Raw genomic sequence first — 18,642 nt, forward strand, 5'->3', positions numbered from 1 at the left:
TCAAGATAATACACCAGTCAGTAGTATCTTCAATGTCCTCATTTAATCGTTCAGGGATTATACATACAAAACAAAGATGGGAGCTTCTCTGCTCCGAACTGGTTTAAATTTAAGACAGACCTGTGCTGACATGAACATGAGGTTTATGTTTCCTGATCAATGAGTTTCTGAGGAGCTCTGGTCCATCACGACCTCGAACAATCCCTCTAATATCAGCCACATGGAGATTATCTTGAATATGGGAGTGATTACAGAAATTTACGGTAAGAAAAAAAGGTAAAACATTATTTAACAGTGTTCTTGTTACGTTACACATACTTATTATAGTACTAATAGTAAAGTATGCATAATTACAAGAAACTAACTATAAACCAAACCCTAAACCTAATCCTACAGTAAGTACATGTTTTGAATTAATATTACTTTTTATTTATGTAATTACACTGTAACAAGAACACATTAAAATAAAATGTAACCAAAAAAAGTACTGTGGTAGGTACAGTGATGGTATCAGAAGAGAACACCATGGTATTTACATTATTTAAAATGATGATGGTAATGGCAATGGTGCAAACATCCAAGGTACCAACATGCATTCTGACGTCATTGACATTTTGAAAGACTTTTTAAAGCAAATAAGTGACTCTAAAAAATCTAACACCAAGCAATGTGTAATTTATTTGCATCCCCTTTCGAAAACAACATTCAAATTACTAGACAAAAAATTATATCCTAAGAAAAGTGGATTTTGAGCGGTATAGCTCCATAGACCGCCATTCATTCTGCACTCGTCCTGTGAGCGCCCTCATATGGAACGAGTGGAACTGCAACCGGAAGTTTATTGAGTGGCACTTCTCCCCTTATTAGACATTCTCTGACGCTATCTTCGAGCTGTCAAAACCTGAGCTTGAATGACAGGAAGCGCGAACGAATTAGAGGGCGCCTGTTTCGCGCCTAAACCAATCAGGTTCCTCGCGCAATTGCAGGACGCCTCTCGACTATAAACACACAGACGGAACATTAAAGCAGAGACTATTACGGAAGACAGTCAAGATTAAAATACATTAACAATTAATGTTTGTCATATAGGAGTTCAAATCACAGGTTTCCTCCACAGTCAGGTGAACCGATGGACATTATTGTCCGTAGATGTGAGTCACTAGCAATCATGTAGCCTACGTTTTTGGCCAAAATCATTTCTGTCTTGAAACAGATCACAATAGTCATATGCATGATTTAATATGAAGCGTCCGTAACGGTCACGTCCGTAACGTATTATTATGGTTGTTCAGAGCAAAGTAGTGAGATGAATTGTCGATCCTAATAAGCATAAACATAATTTAGCTTTGTAAATAAAGTTTCAAGTTATTTGCATTTATAATTGTCATATTAAATAAACTAAACCTTTAAAACGTTATGGACGTGACAGTGCACTGAAGCGTCAAGACCTCTTTATTATAGCCCTTATAAATTCAACAGGCAGTGCTGTTATGACCAAATTAGTATATTTATTTCTCAGGCATGCCTCCATCTTTCTGCAAAATGCTTACTGTTAAAATAAAGTTTAAAAAGGGGGGTCTTTGATACCTTTTTTTTGAAAGCATGAAATATGGCTGGTTGAAAATGTAATTTAAGCATTGTTGCTCACCTCATATCTGGTGGATAAACAAGCCAATTTTCTTAAATTTTTTGTTAAAGCACATTAATACAGTATATTACAGACCTAAATGGACAACTTAAAAAGGGTTTTGTTCTTTAGGTTAAAACTTAATTTTTTCATGGTAAAGATGACCTTTGCATGGAATTGCCCATAGACTAAACTTTGGAGATACAGATCCCCATTCTGTTCTCTTCTTTCCTCTCGTTCTTTCTCATTCAGCATGTCCCTCCCCCTGCCCACCCCTTGTCCCTCTGTACTGCCAGCCTGCTGCTGTACAGAGCAGGAACACAGTGTTCTCTGAGCGGCTCCTCTCTGCTCTCTCTAGACTCAAAGAGACTCTGCACGGAGGATCCTTACAGAGAACAAAGGGAGGAAGATCATGTTATCTGTTCATTTGTTACAAATACAGCAAGTGCATGCTGCACACACAAGGCCTTGTTAAGATTGCAATAAAGCCTCACTTACATATTACATACGTGTATATATACTATTCCTCAGTGTAGAGCCACACACACACACACACACACACACACTGGTTTTAGCTTTGAGAAGGGCTGCTGACTGACAGACTGCATATGGTTTAGCAAACTACTGACCTCAATGGCCAATTATGCTGCTCTCTCTAGAATAGAAAGAGAATTCTTTAAATACATCAACCAGATAGTTTAGGTAATATCTGCAGAAACACAATTAGTCTACCTTCTCAGTTGCAATAACACAACTCTGTTTGATCAAAGTAAAATCAAATATTTAATTCACATTCCTTAAGTAGAGTTTAAAACCCTGTCACCATCCCTTTCTTCTCTTCCATTCCCTACTTCTATTCCTAACAATGAACTGCACAGAGCAATTTTTTTTTTACACCAAATCACAAGTCGCACGGGTATATTTGTGGCAATAGCCAACAATACATTGTGTGGGTCAAAATTATCGATTTAGGATATTAAGTAAAGATCATGTTCCATGAAGATATTTAGTAAATTTCCTACCGTAAACACATAAAACATTTATTTTTGTGAGTGAATGCAGCACAATCGCGAACATAAATGGACAACTTTAAAGGCGATTTTCTCAATGTTTCAATTTTTTGGCACCCTCAGATTCCAGATTTTCAAATAGTTGTATCTCTGCCAAATATTGTCATATCCTAACAAACCATACATCAATGGAAAGCTTATTCATTCAGCCTTCAGATGATGTGTAAAATGTACTCATGTGACTGGTTTTGTGGTCCAGTCACATATATTAAAACAGAAAACAGTTATTTTAAAATGTAATAAATATCACAATATTACTGTTTTTACTGTATTTGTTTATCAAGAAATGCAGCCTTGGTGAGCATAGGAGACTTCTTTTAAAAACGTTATACACTATATATATATATATATATATATATATATATACACACACACACATATTCACATTCACATAGTATATATCCATACTGAGTCAGTTGTTCATGTACCTGACTTCACGCAAATTCATTCTGTATGTTCGGACAATAAAATAAAACGATGAAACAGGAAGGCAAGCTCACAACTAATAAAATATTTATTTTGTCATAGTACTGTAGATTCAGTAACAGTGCAGACAACACTATCAAGACATATACATTAAAATACATTTAAAGGGGGGGTGAAACACTCAGTTTCAGTCAATCTCATATTAATCTTGAGTAGTAGAAATAAATTGTTTGCCAATGATATCAACTCTAGAGGTAATATAATATTTCACAGGGTTATTGTTTGTTCAGTGAACGTATTGCCCAGGGGAAAAAACTATTTGTTAATCTAACAGTGCAAGCTTTCATTGACCTATAGCGCCTGCCAGAGGGAAGCAGGTTGAACAGGTGGTGAGCGGGGTGTGTAATGTCTTTAACAATGGATCTGGTCCGGTTTAGGCAGCGGGAGTTGGCAAGCTCTTCCAGGGAAGGAAGAGGACAACCTATGGTCTTTTGGGCTGAGCCTATGACCCTCTGCAGAGCCTTCCTGTCTGCCACCGAACATCCCGCATACCATGCTGTAATGCAAAAAGTCAGTACACTTTCAATAATTGACCGGTAAAAGGACACCAGCAGCTTCTGTTCAAGATGGTTTTTCCTGAGATTCTCAGGAAATGTAGTTGCTGCTGGGCCTTTTTTGTTATAACTTTAGTGTTTTTGGACCAAGAGAGATCTTCAGAAATGTTTACTCCCAGAAATTTGAAAGATGAGACCCTTTCCACGTATTCACCATTCAAGAGGAGTGGGGCGTGGGCTGTGCTGTTTCGTCTGAAGTCTATGATGATTTCTTTGGTTTTTATTGTGTTCAGCATTAAGTTGTTTGATGAGCACCAGGTTGACAGTTGCTGGACCTCGTCTCTGTACTCTGTCTCATCTCCACCTGAAATGAGACCGACCACCGTGGTGTCATCTGCGAATTTTATGATGAGGTTGGAGGGGTGAGAGGGGGAGCAGTCAGATGTGGAGAGAGTGTACAAGAGTGGGCTCAACACACAGCCTTGGGGGGAGCCAGTGCTGAGTGTAAGGGAGGAGGAGAGATGGTGACTGAGTCTCACTTGTAGTCTGTTGGAAAGGAAGTCTTTTATCCAAGCACAGGTGGAGGGAGGGAGGTGTAAGCCCAAGAGTCTTTTAATCAGAATGTCCGGGATTATAGTACTGAAGGCAGAGCTGAAATCTATGAAGAGTAATCTTGCATAGCTGCCTGAGTGTTTGAGGTGGCTCAGCGTTGCGTGGAGGGTGATGGCAATGGCATCCTCAGTAGAGCGGTTTGCCCTATAGGCAAACTGGTGAGCGTCGAATGATGGTGGGAGACAGGCCTTGATGTGCTGGGCAACCAGCCTCTCCAAACACTTCATTACCAATGATGTTAGTACGATGGGCCTAAAGTCATTCAGGCTTTTCCGTGCTGATGTTTTTGGAACTGGGATGATGGTGGCGGATTTCCAGCAAGATGGGACGATGGCTCGGGTCAGAGAGATGTTGAAGATCTCTGTGAAAATCCCCGCTAGTTGGTCTGCACAGGCCCTGAGTACTTTCCCTGGTACTCCGTCGGGACCTTTTGTATGCTACCTTAGCAGCCCTAAGGCATTATTTGTCACTGTCTCATCTCCACCTGAAATGAGACCGACCACCTTAGGTTAGCTCTGGCTGAGCTGTACTGTGCCCTATCCCCTGACTCGAATGCTGTGTTGCGATCCCTGATAAGGAGCTGCACTTCACTTGTTCGTTTGGGAAAACCCTGATCCGTTTAGTGACAGTGACAATTTCAGTACAGAATGTGATATAGGATAGGACAGACTCTGTATACTCCTCCACATCCAGGTTCTCAAATAGACTCCACTCTGTAGTTGAAAAGCAGTCTTGGAGCTGGGAGAGGGCATCCTCTGGCCAGGTGTTAATCGTCCTAATGGTGGGCTTATTTTTCCTGATGTGAGGGGTGTAGGCTGGTATAAGGTGCAGAGAGAGGTGGTCTGACAGGCCAATGTGTGGCTGGGGCACTGCTCTGTATGAATGCTTAATATTGCAATAGACATGGTCGAGTGTGCTGTTCTCCCTGGTGGCACACTTCACATATTGGGTGAATTTAGGGAGGACAGCTTTTAAGCATGCCCGGTTAAAATCTCCGGCTACTATATGTACCCCATCCGGGTGCGCCTGCTGCTGTTTACTTATACAACCATGAAGATAGCTGAGGGCTACGTTAACGTTAGCATCTGGAGGGATGTACATGGCCGTGATGGTTACTACAGTTATCTCTCTAGGTAAGTAAAAGGGGGCGGCAGATGACAGTTGTTATTGTTACATAAATTTGTATACATTTTACTAGTTGAACTAGTGCTGGACTAAAATATGTCGACGGAAACATGTTGAAATATGAAATATAGGCAGGCAGGCAACCTTTCAATGCTAAATAAATATATAACCTAAATTGTAAATTAAATTGTAAATCTAAATTAGCAAATATGCTAAAATAAACCACAAATAGCTTTGTTCAACAAGCTCTTAGTAAAATATCACACTGTTTCATAATGTCCTGACCATCCTATTCATCAATATCAGATGACATGCTCAAGCCAGACACCCAAAGTTACCCTACACACATCTCTCTGTAGCATGAGACCAGTAGTTACAACTCTCACTTTGGAAACATCTTTGGGGAGTGTGTGTTTGTTCAGTGTGTGGTGTGGGAAAAAGCTGTAATTACTGTGGTATTCAGAGTTTGACGTGGAGGTCAGGCTGATGTTTGCTTTAGTGTTCTGATTCACTGGGCTGATGTCACAGACTTGGCCTGCTGGGCCTCTTTCAGTAAACGTAAATTAATCACACAGGAAATGCCAATAATCTGCTGACTCACAAACAATGATCAATGACATTTTCACATCTTTCACCATCATCATACACATTTTATTGTATAGCATATTTAAAGCTCTTCTATATAAGGTAAACACAACACTTTACCATACTTAAAAATGTACTGTGGTAGTACCATGGTACAGTGACAGTATCAGATCACTATAGAACTTTGATATATACCATGGTATTGAATGATTATCATATATGGTAACTGTAAAAAAAAAAAAAAAAAAAAAAAAAATGGTAAAAAGCAGTTACTTTTATTTCTTTGAACGTCGTATGGTATTATTATGGTATTATAGTACCTAGAGTACCATTTAAGTACCATGGTTCATTAATATCAAAGTACCATGTATTACTGCCAGAGTATGTTTTTATATGGGAAGGTTCTTCAAAGAACACGATTGTACAAGTCCAAGAAACATGATTAAACAGTTTTTGTTTGTGTGACTACTAAAAATAGAACTAAAGTAACTGAAAACAACAACCCCAGGAGTCGAGAAACCCAACTAACGTAAATACCCTGATAGTTATGGAGCATAAGATATATTTTAAACAGACGTTTATTAAGGCAGTTACCATTAGATGCTAATGTCTCTGTTGCTGATAAATGCAAACCAGTTAAACTAAAAGAGGACAACATCATAAATCAAGCTAAACATCTGCTGAAAGAGAACCATGAATAATTTTAATAACTCCTCATGGACCCATTCTGTAAAATGCACAAATCATAAGACAAAACATGAAAGAAGGTTTAAATTATACCAATGTTCAAGAATTCCAAAAAGCATCACGGTCGCTCTTTATTTTACAGTACGTGCACTTACAGGGTACTTACCTAAGGTTCAGGGTTAGTACCTAGTTATTACCCAGTTATTGTAATTACTATAATAAGTACATAGTACTGTATGTACATGGGGAACAGAACTATAAAATAAAGTGTTCTACCAGCATTACTATGTATTTTTAACATGCTACAGTGGAAATGCTTGATATACCATGCACAGTAAATGCCACTGCATAGGAATATAAGAACTTTAATGTAAGGTGTTAATTAACAACATGTACTTAATATAGGGTTAGGGTTTAGGCTTGTAATTATGCATTAATTTCTTAAGTCTACTTATTACTATAGAAAGCACATGTAAAAACAATGTAAAAAGGACAATAAAATAAAGTGTTACCGAATTCATCCAGTGCCATGATATTTATCAAAGTACCATGCTCATCACTGAACCACAGTACTGCCAAAGCACTTTATTCTAAAAAGAAATACAAGCAGGTCAACATTTGTTGTGTCCAGTCTCAGACACCACCATCACCCTCCTCCACTTCATTAGCCCAATAAGCAAGGTCTTGTGGGGGTTCAGTAGCCCCTCAAAGGTTTCTGGTGCCCTCACATTGGCAGCAGAAGATTTATGTGGGTGATAAAAGCATCCATTAGCATATAGCTGGCATTTAAAGAGGAGCAAGGTTCATCAGTGCTTCAGTCATTAGCATGTTAAGACCTGGAGCACCATTTGTGAGGCCGTATAGGCTGGAGAGAAGTTACAGAGGATGGGTTCATCTCTGGGGACATATTCTTCTTCTCGTGCATAATACACCCTTTCACAGACCCTCCCTCCTTCTGTTCTTTCTTTCTTTTCAAAAGAGGAACAATTGCCACAAGCCACTATAACAAGCATTAGTGTAAACTGTGTTCTTCTACAGTCAGTTTTCTCTTTCATGTGGCAATAATTTAGCAAATTCAGTACAATAGCACACACTCCTTGAGTACTGAGGTTTGTTAAAGGGAGAGTTCACCCCAAAACAAAAATTCTGTCATAATTTACTCACCCCCAATTTGTTCCAAAACTTTATAGACTTTCTTCTGTGGAATATAAAAGAAGTCAATGAGGGTCCAATGTTGTTTGGACCCACACTATTTTTGTTTTGTTTTGCAGAACAAAAAAAAGTCATACAGTAAATGACTGAATGTTTAATTCTGGGTGGACTATCCCTTTAATGTCACAGTAAGGAAAAAAAGTGCTCATAAAATACTGTACAAATGAATCAGACAAGCATTAGGTTAGCAAAGTATTCGCATCTGTGCTTGTATAAAGAGTAGAGGTCGACCGATTCATCGGTTTTGCCGATTAATCGGCACCGATAGTTGATTGGTGGAACTATCGTTATCGGCAAAAATACATACCGATAGTTTTTCCTGGTTGCGTCCGCTGCTGGAGCAGCTGAGAAGCGCGCGCTGTCATTCATTACACAGTAAGGGAGAGCTGAGAAGGCTCTGCTGGCATCATGCAGTACAAGAGCGGCCTCTAGAGGTGTAATAAAAACTATCGCTGATGCCTCGTGTTGTTTATTTCGACACGTGATTCTGCGTGCTGCACTGCACTGAGAGCACACGCTGCGTGGAGAGCTCTGACATCAGACGCGCGTTTAAAGCACCGAGAGCTAAAAGGTAGCCTATGTATACAGTACATTTTGTCATATCATTATAAAGTGATTCATTTGTTGACTAAATGCTGCATTAGTAGAGAAAGAATAGCACAACAGTATGTTTGTTTGCCTTCAAGGCTGAGAGGACGCTAACTTTAGTAGTAGCCTACCTCAAGCGGTTAAAACACTGACAAAAATAAACGTAAGTCCGACCCGAATGTTTAATGTCCCAATTGTTACCTCTATTTGCATTAGTTTATATCCAGCTGGTCACTTTTATGCATTGAATATGCAGAGAAGTTGCATATTTAAAGCTAGAGACGTAAGATATCAAACTGATATGTTCATACAGCCGAAAGAAACATATAAACAAATCAGAAAAGCATTCGATTTCAGTTATTTTTTCATCATCACTTTAATACATATTTTGTTATTTTGATTAGATAATCATCAAGTGTTTATAAAATACAAGCAAAAGTGTGAGACTATACATTTAATATGTATGTCATTTCAATGCTCTTGTAGATATTTAAGCATGACTGTTTGGGTTTATATGAAATTATAACACTTACAATAAAATTCCATATGTAGCCTAACATTAACTAAGGTTAATAACGTCTGTATAAGGATTGTTCATTATTTGTTAATTAACATGTACTAATACATTTTTAAATTAAGGTTTTTAGTAGTACCTCAAGCGGTTAAAACACTGACAAAAATGTATTTGTTAACCATAGTTAATGCACTATCAAACTAACATGAATGATCAAGGTGCAATTGTATTGCTCAAATATTATACTGATCATTTTTTTTTACTTTTTTATTCATTAAGTTGGCTTGAAAAAGAACAGTTAAACAGTTACATTTTGAATGTAACTGGTTTTATTTGTTATTTAGAGTATTACTTTTTGTTTCAGTTTGAATGAATGTCTTTTATTGACTTCAATATTTATTTATATTATATATTTATTTCATTTAGCATGTTTTCATGGTTCAATACAGTTTTATTAGGTTTATAATAAAGTTCAGCACTGTTTTACTTGGAGTGCTATGTTTGTTTTTATCCAGTATCAATTTTAAAAACTATCGGTTGATTTATCGGTTATCGGCAAGTATGGCCCAACCTAGCTATCGTTATCGGTAAAATCCACTATCGGTCGACCTCTAATAAAGAGCAGTGATACTCGACTGGTTTTGCTTCAGGACTAAGATTTTACATTGGACCTCGAGTGGTGACCCAACACAGAAGCAAAAATATGAACAGTAACACAAAAGTTCTTTTCAGTCAATCATCTACATAATTTGACTAGTGACAGATGAATTTGCAAAAAAAATACGGAAGAGCATGTCACCTTTCATATTGACAACCAAATATTCATTAGCAAGGTGATGATCAGTTTCTTATTATTGTCCTAACTATATATGATTATACTGTTACTGTTATTGCACCATTCCCTACATTACTTCATTGCATAAGTAGTGAATAAAAAATAGTGAGCGAATTCAGACACTGAGTGCGTCAGAAGTGCTGTGGATGTCATCTGATGAGACGTGGGAATTCATTCAGCGCAGTTGAGAGTATATGTTGTACACTCGTTATTGTAGAGCATTATGGGATTGAATGAGCACACTCAATAATGTCCACTGTGGTTTGGACACCTCTACAAATGGCTGTCCCAAAATAGTGCACTTATATAAGGGTATAGGGGGTACTTTCAGACACAGCCTGTTTCTGGTCTGAGGGGTTAAGGGCAGCGTGTTCTGATAAGGTTTATGTTTATGTAATAAAAGCGCATTTTTGGAGGTCAGACATTATGAGAAGGTCATGAGACAACACTAGGATCCTTCATGACCATATCAAAGGAACACACTCACACAGATACAGTAAATACACACACTCTCTTGGCCACAAAGACTCATTCAATATTCAGTCAATGAGACTGGCCATCTGTGAGAGAGTTCACAAGTGTGTTTCCAAGCGCTGCAAAATGAGGTTGTTTGTTTATAAATGTAATTGGCAGTAAGTGGCAATTATGTGTGTATCTATTACACCTGTGTCTGATTATGAGTATATATGAGTAAATGTCTTTGTCTACCTTTGACACACAGTCTTTATGTGTCAGTACCTGTGGGAACACAAAAGCAGGGTGTGCCTACAGTAGGCTACTTGTATGTGATTTTTCAGGCAGAATTCCTTTATATAATATGCAACTAGAACAAAACAATACAGAATGATGTTGAAACAACAGAAGAAGAGGAAGTCAGAGAAAGACAGACAGGAGGGGGGAAAAAAAAGAAAAGAGGTAGAGAACTTCAAAAGAGCATGAGCTCAGCACATGGAAAGACAAGTGTCCTGCTTTGTTGTGTATTACTACCAAAAGCGATTCTCTATCCCCGGGGTTTTCAAAGTGGGGGCCGCCAGCAAGTTGGAAAAAGAATAGCGAAAAAAAAAGAAAAGAAAAAAAATTATCTTTGAAAAATATTTGTTAATATGAGTATTGTTATGAAATAGCATTATAATAATTTGTTGCATAGCCTATCTGAACATTATAGAATGCTAATCTTTTAGAGATGAACTGATTGATCGGCTGGTGACCGGAATTGGCCGATTTTCACGTGATTTTCAGTCTGACATATGCTGATTTTATGCCAGGCAAATGCACTGGGGCGCAGCATGATTGATATCGCACAACATCAGCATCATACGTGCACAAGGAACACACATGTAGGAATTGTGAATTATGGCCGTTTCAGACCGCAAGCACGAGCGGCGCGTGAGCAGCGCAAATTTTTTTCGCCGTGCATGTTCAAGGAGTGCATTCAGGAGTCAAGCAGGAGCGTCGCGTGAGCAGTAGTGAAGATGAGGGTTTTGGCGCCGAGTCTATTTTTGCTACGCTGCTCACGCTCTATTAAAGTGAAAGCACACTTTTGATAGACAAAATAAATATGATTTCACACAAAAAGTACCTAAAATGCACATAATTTGCATGTATAGTGTGTTTTAACAAGAACTGGAGTAGGCGATGTCAGAAAAGACTCAAAAATATTTATAGAAAATTTACCCATTTAAACTTGTTTTTATTAATCAGTTTGGGTAAAACTGGTGTTTTATAAAAAAAATATATATAGAAAAGAAATATTTGTGTGTGCTGTAAAGTGGCTAGAAAAAATGAAATCGGAATAGCTAAAATCTGTATCGGCAGGTCAAACTCAATGACAAATCGGAATTGACCTAGAAAATTGTAATCGGTGCATCTCTATAATCTTTCTGATTGGCTGGTATCAAACACCATCACATAATCTGATGTTCACCTAGATGTTTTATTTATTTATTTCTACATTTGCTGTAGTATTGTCGATGGGTTCAATAACACATCCTGCAAAAGGGGGGCCTTGGCCAGAACCTAGTGGTATTTGGGGGGCCTTGTCATGGAAAAGTTTGGGAACCCCTGCTCTATCCTGCACTTTTAAAAATTAAGGCTACAAATTTTTTTTGCAGTGATGCCATAGAAGAACCATTTTTTCTTAGTCTTAAAAACTTTTTAATCTGTAGAACCTTTTGTTTAAAGGAAAGGTTACATGGATGTTAACGGTTCTTCATGGAACCATATGTGCCAATAAAGAACCTTTATTTTTAAGAGTGTAGAGTGAAAATGATGTGTTACAGCTACAGGATCATAACCAAGGGGTCTTTGTCTGTAATCTGTCTGTCTCTATGGTCAGTCCTGGGTCAGTGGATCAGGAAGAGGATTAACCCTGACTGGGCAAAAGATACACATAAGTACAGCAGAGGCTAAAAAGGTTTGTTTTTACAGCCCGAAAAACTATGCACATAAATTACTGCTCAAAGTGCTGGCAGGGCAGATACCCCATGTGGAGACACCTACATTTCTCTCTCACACACACACGCGCACACACACACTGCACACTTACTCCCACATGTTCCATGTAGAGTCTGAAGGCACTGATCTCATCACAGCAGGACGATCATTCAGCAACAGAGAATGCTGAGCTAGAATTAATTGGATCATGTGTCATTCTCCAGTTCAATCCCATCAATGTTATAATACTGTAGTTATAATCAAAACGACATATTCCTTACCTCTAAAGCAGGTCAGTAAGATTTATTAATGTTTTTTATTTTTTATTTAAATAAATCAATACTTACTCAGCAAGGATGCATTAATCTAATCAAAAGGGACAGTTAAAGAGCTGCAGTCCGTAACTTTTTTTTTTGTTCAAAATGTATAAAATTTATATAATAAGCGAGTACATTGTGTTTTTGTCTTATCCTGAATCACTACGTTACACCTATAATAAGTGTTTATATTCAGACTATTTTAGATTGGGTTTGGGTTGTACCACTGCGGAGTAGCACAGTACCTGCATGACTCGTCAAAGACATAAACAAAGAGAAGTAGCTCCGGCTACAATGTTCTTCCGCAAGACGCATGCAGTTAACCGCTAGAGCGCCAAAAGTTACGGACTGCAGCTTTAACATTTTACTACAAAAGATTTCGATTTCAAATAAATGCTTTTCTTTTGAACTTTCTATTAATCAAAAAATCCTGAAAAAATATCATGATTTCCATGATTTTTGATAAATACATCTTTAAAATATATACAAATAGAAAACAATTATTTAAAATTGTAATAACATTTCACATTATCACTGTTTTTCCTCTGTTTTTTTTCTTCTCTTTTTACTGTATTGAGCATGGGAGAGTTCTTATTGAACCCAAAACACATCCTGAGATTTTAAGTAAATTAAATTAATAATTATAAAAAAAAAATATGAATAATATTCAATAAAGAATTAATAATAATAATTAATTAATTGCATGCCTTGTTATAATACGTTTTTTTTGTTACACACATTTAATTTTAAATTAATTAATTCTTAAATAATTTCTATTTTCAAGGATTTTGATTCTGCATCAGTGAACAAAGATTCATAGATTCATTTATAAATCATGCTATGGATCTCAGCTATAAGAGCCTTTGCAAATGCATGAGAATAGCTGGTGTTGTAATTATTAATTAAAGATTATACAATGGTGAGTGTGAGAGTAATGGTGTGATTAATTGATCTTCATCAGTGGGTGGGTGATACCTGCCAGGGGCTCTTGGACAGCAGGTTAAAGTGATAATTAACCTCTAACTGCAGCCAGAAAAACACACACACACACGCACGCACGCACGCACGCACGCACGCACGCACACACACAAAAACATGTATATTTAATGTCACTCGTTTAAACAGCATACAAACCGGAACATTTGACTGCATTTTTGACAGTTTACTAGGCGACATCTAGTGTATATATCTATGCACCAGTCTGCGTACACGTCACACACCAGGATGCGCGAGCGCCCTCAGATCACTTGGACGTGGCTGTGTATAAGAGATAAAAACTATATAAATACTGTTCGTTTTCTCACACAAACCGCTCGTTTCGTGTCTTAGGCCATCAATGTGTACTTACGATGCGGAATTGTTTAATTTGGACGATGGGGAATTGTTTTAATTTGGACTCTGTGCATGCTCTTTGAGACAGTGACCATAGACCTGCATTATATGACTGACAGACAAGAACGGTTTGACCTAAAAATATAAAAATTGTAACTACTGCGGAAAAAAAGACACCTACATCTTGGATGCCCTTGAGGTAAGCTAAAACATACCAAAATTTAATTTCAAAGTGAACTATTCCTTTAAGAGCAACAGGACATAAAAATGAACAAACAAAAAAACGGTCTACCTTAGACAACTTGCTTTCTATAAAGAACATAATTCAACATATAAATAACACTTTTTTTAATAGCCCACTTAAAGTGTTTATCACAAATAAATTACTAAATACTCAAAATTAATAAATGTAAATGACCAAAATTTTCATTTTCACAGACACATATTCACAATCGCTTTCACAAACCTTTACCTTGACTGTTCCAAGCTGGTGGAAAGACCTGCCCAACTCAACCCGAGCTTTTCTCCAACATTAATGCTAACCCATTAATACTAACACTTACTATTCTATATATCTATATCATATATATATATATATATATATACACACACACACATATATGTACACACACACTTAACACATTAATTTAAATGTTAGTATATAGTTTAAAGAATTCAAATAAAGTGAGACCAACTATTTACAGGATCAACTTTCTGCATTGAGACAGAGCATGAAAAAGTGCAGATTGCATTCAGTGACTTTCAATGAGTTAAAGGCCGAGTAACAGACAGAAAACTGATGAAAAGAATGAGACCAGAAGGATGTAACAGTTGGAGAAAGAATGAAAAAGCGAGTGACCTTTTGCCTGAGCAGTTTACTGCGCACACGGCCCCACAGTTTGGCGCCGCTGTTGGTGTGTTTTTTGATGGCTGAAGGATCGTCCACACAGCAGTGCTGCTCCACGCGCTCACACACTGAGTTCAGATTACAGTCCGTCACCAGGATCTCTGTCATCCTAACTTTGTTCCTCTCGCAGCCACGCACAGAGAAAGAGAGGGGGGCGCTGACCCCCGGAACACCAGTACAACGATTCCCAAGGTAAAATCAAACTCTTCCCAAATTCTTCACAGCAAAATGATAAAAAAACACTTTTCTAAAAAAAATAAACAATAAAATAAAACGCTTTTTTCCTTGTGCCTTTACTTGGAGATCACAATTTTCACTTCTTGTGTTAAGTGCCCTCTGAGGACAGAGTGATTAACAAAATGATAAAAATTAGCCCTGTTAACCTGTGAAATAAAGGGCTCATTTCTGGAGGAAAGTAAACATTGCCATGTTTTTGCCTTTTCTCAAGCTTAAAATCTGAACTATAGGTCCTTCAGAGTATGTTAAAGTAACGCTCTCCTGCATCTCTCTCCTGCTGCGCTCTCCTCAACATCTGATCCCCAGAAAACAGAGAGTGAGAGGAAGAAAGAGTGGGAGGAGAAAAGGAGAGAGGGAGGGAGGGAGGGAGAGAGGGAGTGGGTGAGCTGATTCTATCACAAAGCAGTTTTTAAGTCTCCAGATGCGCGACGGAGGGAGAGGAAGACAGAGCCATAAAGGAGTTACGTTCTTTGTGTGCTGAGTTACCCCAGAATCATCAGAACATTTTATCCCAAATCAAAAGAAAGAACTACTATTTAAAGAAATTATTTTTTGCATAAAGAAAATAAAGCCTATTTGTAGAATTATTTTTTATAACAAATAAGCACATCTCCCACAATCAGATCAGATAAATATACAAAATATTTTATTTCGAGTAAATGCACTTCCTTTAAATGTATGGTTTTCACAGAATTATCAAGCAGAACAACTGTTTTCAACACTGACAATAATAAGAAATGTTTCTTGGGCACCAAATATCATATTAGAATGATATCTAAAGGATCATGTGACGTGATGTGTAGTAATGGCTGCTGAAAATTCAGCTTTTGCCATCACAGTAGTAAAATAGAAAACAGTTATTTTAAATTGAAATAATATTTCACAATATTACTGTTTTTACTGTGTTTTTGATAAGCCTTGGTGAGCATAAGAAACTTCTTTCAAAAACAATTAAAATAATCTTACCAACCCCACATTTTTGAATGGTAGAAAATAAATAAAAATCTAATTATTTATTTTATATTTCTACATAATTGTAACTTTTATACAGTCTTTAAAGTGTTGATTTAATAAAAAAAAACATTGTATTAAATAATGTTTTACTGTAATACTTTATTTACAGTAATGAGAATCATCACTGAGAAGAAAAAAAAAGAGTAAGAATCAAAATTTTAAAAATAAAAACTACAAATAATTTGATGGAAAACATACTTACTTGTCTAGTCATAAAATAGTGTAAATAATGCAAAAAAAATTAATGCAAATATTTATTCTCAGATTTCTGTTTTGACTTTGGCATGAAATATGACCTGGTCTGCGTTCTCCGATAACGTTGTCTCTTAGCGCGCTACAAAGACTCAAAAGGTACACCTTAACTACAGGTATACCTTTCCTACGTGTGTTCTCCGAACTATACCTTAGGATGTTGCTTAAGGTAAACCTGGTGGAGGCGCTGAATAGGTTGATATCGATGCCTCGATGATCGATTGTGCGCTCTTTCCTTCACAGCGGTATAGGTAAAGTATTGAGAAAACAATGTTCTTTATAAAGAAGCGTTTTAGAAATAGTACAAACTGCATTTATCGGGGCTCATTGAAATATGTACATGCAGAAATAAATATGAGTATGTGTTTATAATTTAGCAAGTGTGCAATCCCAAACCCTCACGGCCATAAGTGTGGTAATGTTCTCCACAATGTATGCTGATTATCCACCAGCCATGTAGTTGACATACACTAACTGGCTCCGCGGACGGCGCCGTCTTTGATTTAAAACAAGTACTCGCTGTCTCGCTGCCATAGCTATAAAGTTTGTGTAAACTCATCTTTCTTTATATAGACTCCAAAGCCTTTTCTGTCAAATGGTTCGCCAGTTGATGTGCCTTAGGATAGTAATTAAAAAAGCTAACAACCATTAGTGTATGGAAACTTTATTAATGAAAACACTTCCATACACTGGGTGTAGGCTATAACAACTTAAGTATTTTATGTGTAAAATTTTAAAGTAAAGTAAAAATGTAATTTTAATACTAAATCAGATTTTATATTAAATGTTCATATAAAATTTTCTATGTGTAATTAAACTGCGATGTAAAAAAGCTTTTTGCGTAGTGGTGGCCACTAGCGGTATGAACCGTCAGCAGCGATAAGGTATAGCTAAGAGCGCTCCAGACCAGCCTTACGAACGTATGACTTACAGAAGGTATACTTAACTAAGAAGGTTTCGGAAACCACGTATTAACGATAAGGTACTTCTTAAGGTACAACTTAAGAACGACGTAGCGTTAAGGTAGTTTCGGAGAACGCACCCCTGGACAGGTTTTCCTCAAACTTGCCCAAAAACCCTGTCAGTGACTGTCATCTGAGACCTGACCTGAACCACCATATTCTCTAATTCATAAACACAAAGTTAAAGACAAAAATACTCTTGAAGTTTGTGTGTCAGTGAAGACAAACATATTTCATAATCTGACACTATACTTACAGAGCACATTCTCTGCTTCTGTAATCTTAGCAGTGTGTGTCATTGGGAGCCTGGGGCGGCTGCGTCTTGTGTGTGTTGGTGCACAGTATATACGTTGGTTATGTAAGCAGGTGTGGGATTGTTCTACATCTTCTGTCCTCGTGCTTAGTCTCTGGAGCTGCACACATTGGTGTCTACCAGGTAATTTTTCTTCTCTTTCTTTCCCATTTGTCCTCATACCACCTTTCCTCCATCCAAATCTTGCATAAGACCGGAAAAAAGACTGTATTTCTAGTTGTTTGTGAAAACCTCACAGGCACTGCAGATCAAAAGGGTGTACTTAAAAAAAAAAAAAGTGGTACTAGTGCTGCACCATGCACCTAAGCACATCCAGTTAGCCAGAAGTCATCTGAACATACTTTTCAGGCCCCCATGGAATCAGCATCCACAAAACCCGGCGGCACAATTAAAAAAATTGCACAAAGTTCCATGTATTCCCTGCTTCCTGTGTGCAAGTACTTAATTTTTTTATATTTTGGCTAATTTGAATTAAATCAGTGTAGAAACTGTTTAGCACAGAAAGTATACACACATTGGTGTCTACCAGGTAATTTTTCTTCTCTTTCTTTCCATTTGTCCTCATACCACCTTTCCTCCATCCATGGATCATGACATGAGCATACAGAAATGTGTTCATGCTAAAGCCTTAGATTTTAGTATTATCTAATCTAACACAAGACAAAAGAGTGAATTAAAGGCAGATAGTGAGCAGTAAACATCTGTGTGTCCTTATATTTTTAGGTTTGGCATTTACCACATTTGGCATTACCATATTGAGAGCAGCGCAGCAACAAAAAAGACAGGGAAAGGGAAATGACACACACCAAATTCAAACTTGAATTTCCCATTTGAGCACCACAACTCAATATGTCAGAGGTGTGTTAACCAGCCATGGACCTGACAAAAAACAGGTAACACTTAGAAATTTCATTAGAATTTGTATGTCTGACTTGACATGTACAGCATACTAAATCTGAGGGCACGGCTTTGGCCTCAGGGCTTCTTAGAAGAAGATTTAATGGCCGAAAGGAGACCGGAGGATTGAAACGGCTGCGACG

At 37.4% G+C, this 18,642-nt stretch overlaps 1 protein-coding gene across 3 annotated transcripts in view; it reads right to left on the reverse strand.

Annotated features, from left to right (window-relative positions):
• The window catches only part of abr (ABR activator of RhoGEF and GTPase), a 409,594-nt gene that overhangs the window by 26,493 nt on the left and 364,459 nt on the right, over positions 1-18,642 (reverse strand). The window contains exon 1 of one of the 3 annotated variants that reach the window (XM_081366271.1): positions 14,777-15,354. The exons of the other annotated variants lie outside the window; for them this stretch is intronic. Within the exon in view, the coding sequence (XP_081222397.1) occupies positions 14,777-14,932 (156 nt within the window). The 5' untranslated portion in view covers positions 14,933-15,354. Of the gene's footprint in view, positions 1-14,776; positions 15,355-18,642 lie in introns of those variants that run through there. 3 annotated transcript variants of the gene reach the window in all.

This window comes from Scardinius erythrophthalmus, assembly GCF_964197995.2.
Source record: "Scardinius erythrophthalmus genome assembly, chromosome: 5".
NCBI classification, from domain to species: domain Eukaryota; kingdom Metazoa; phylum Chordata; class Actinopteri; order Cypriniformes; family Leuciscidae; genus Scardinius; species Scardinius erythrophthalmus.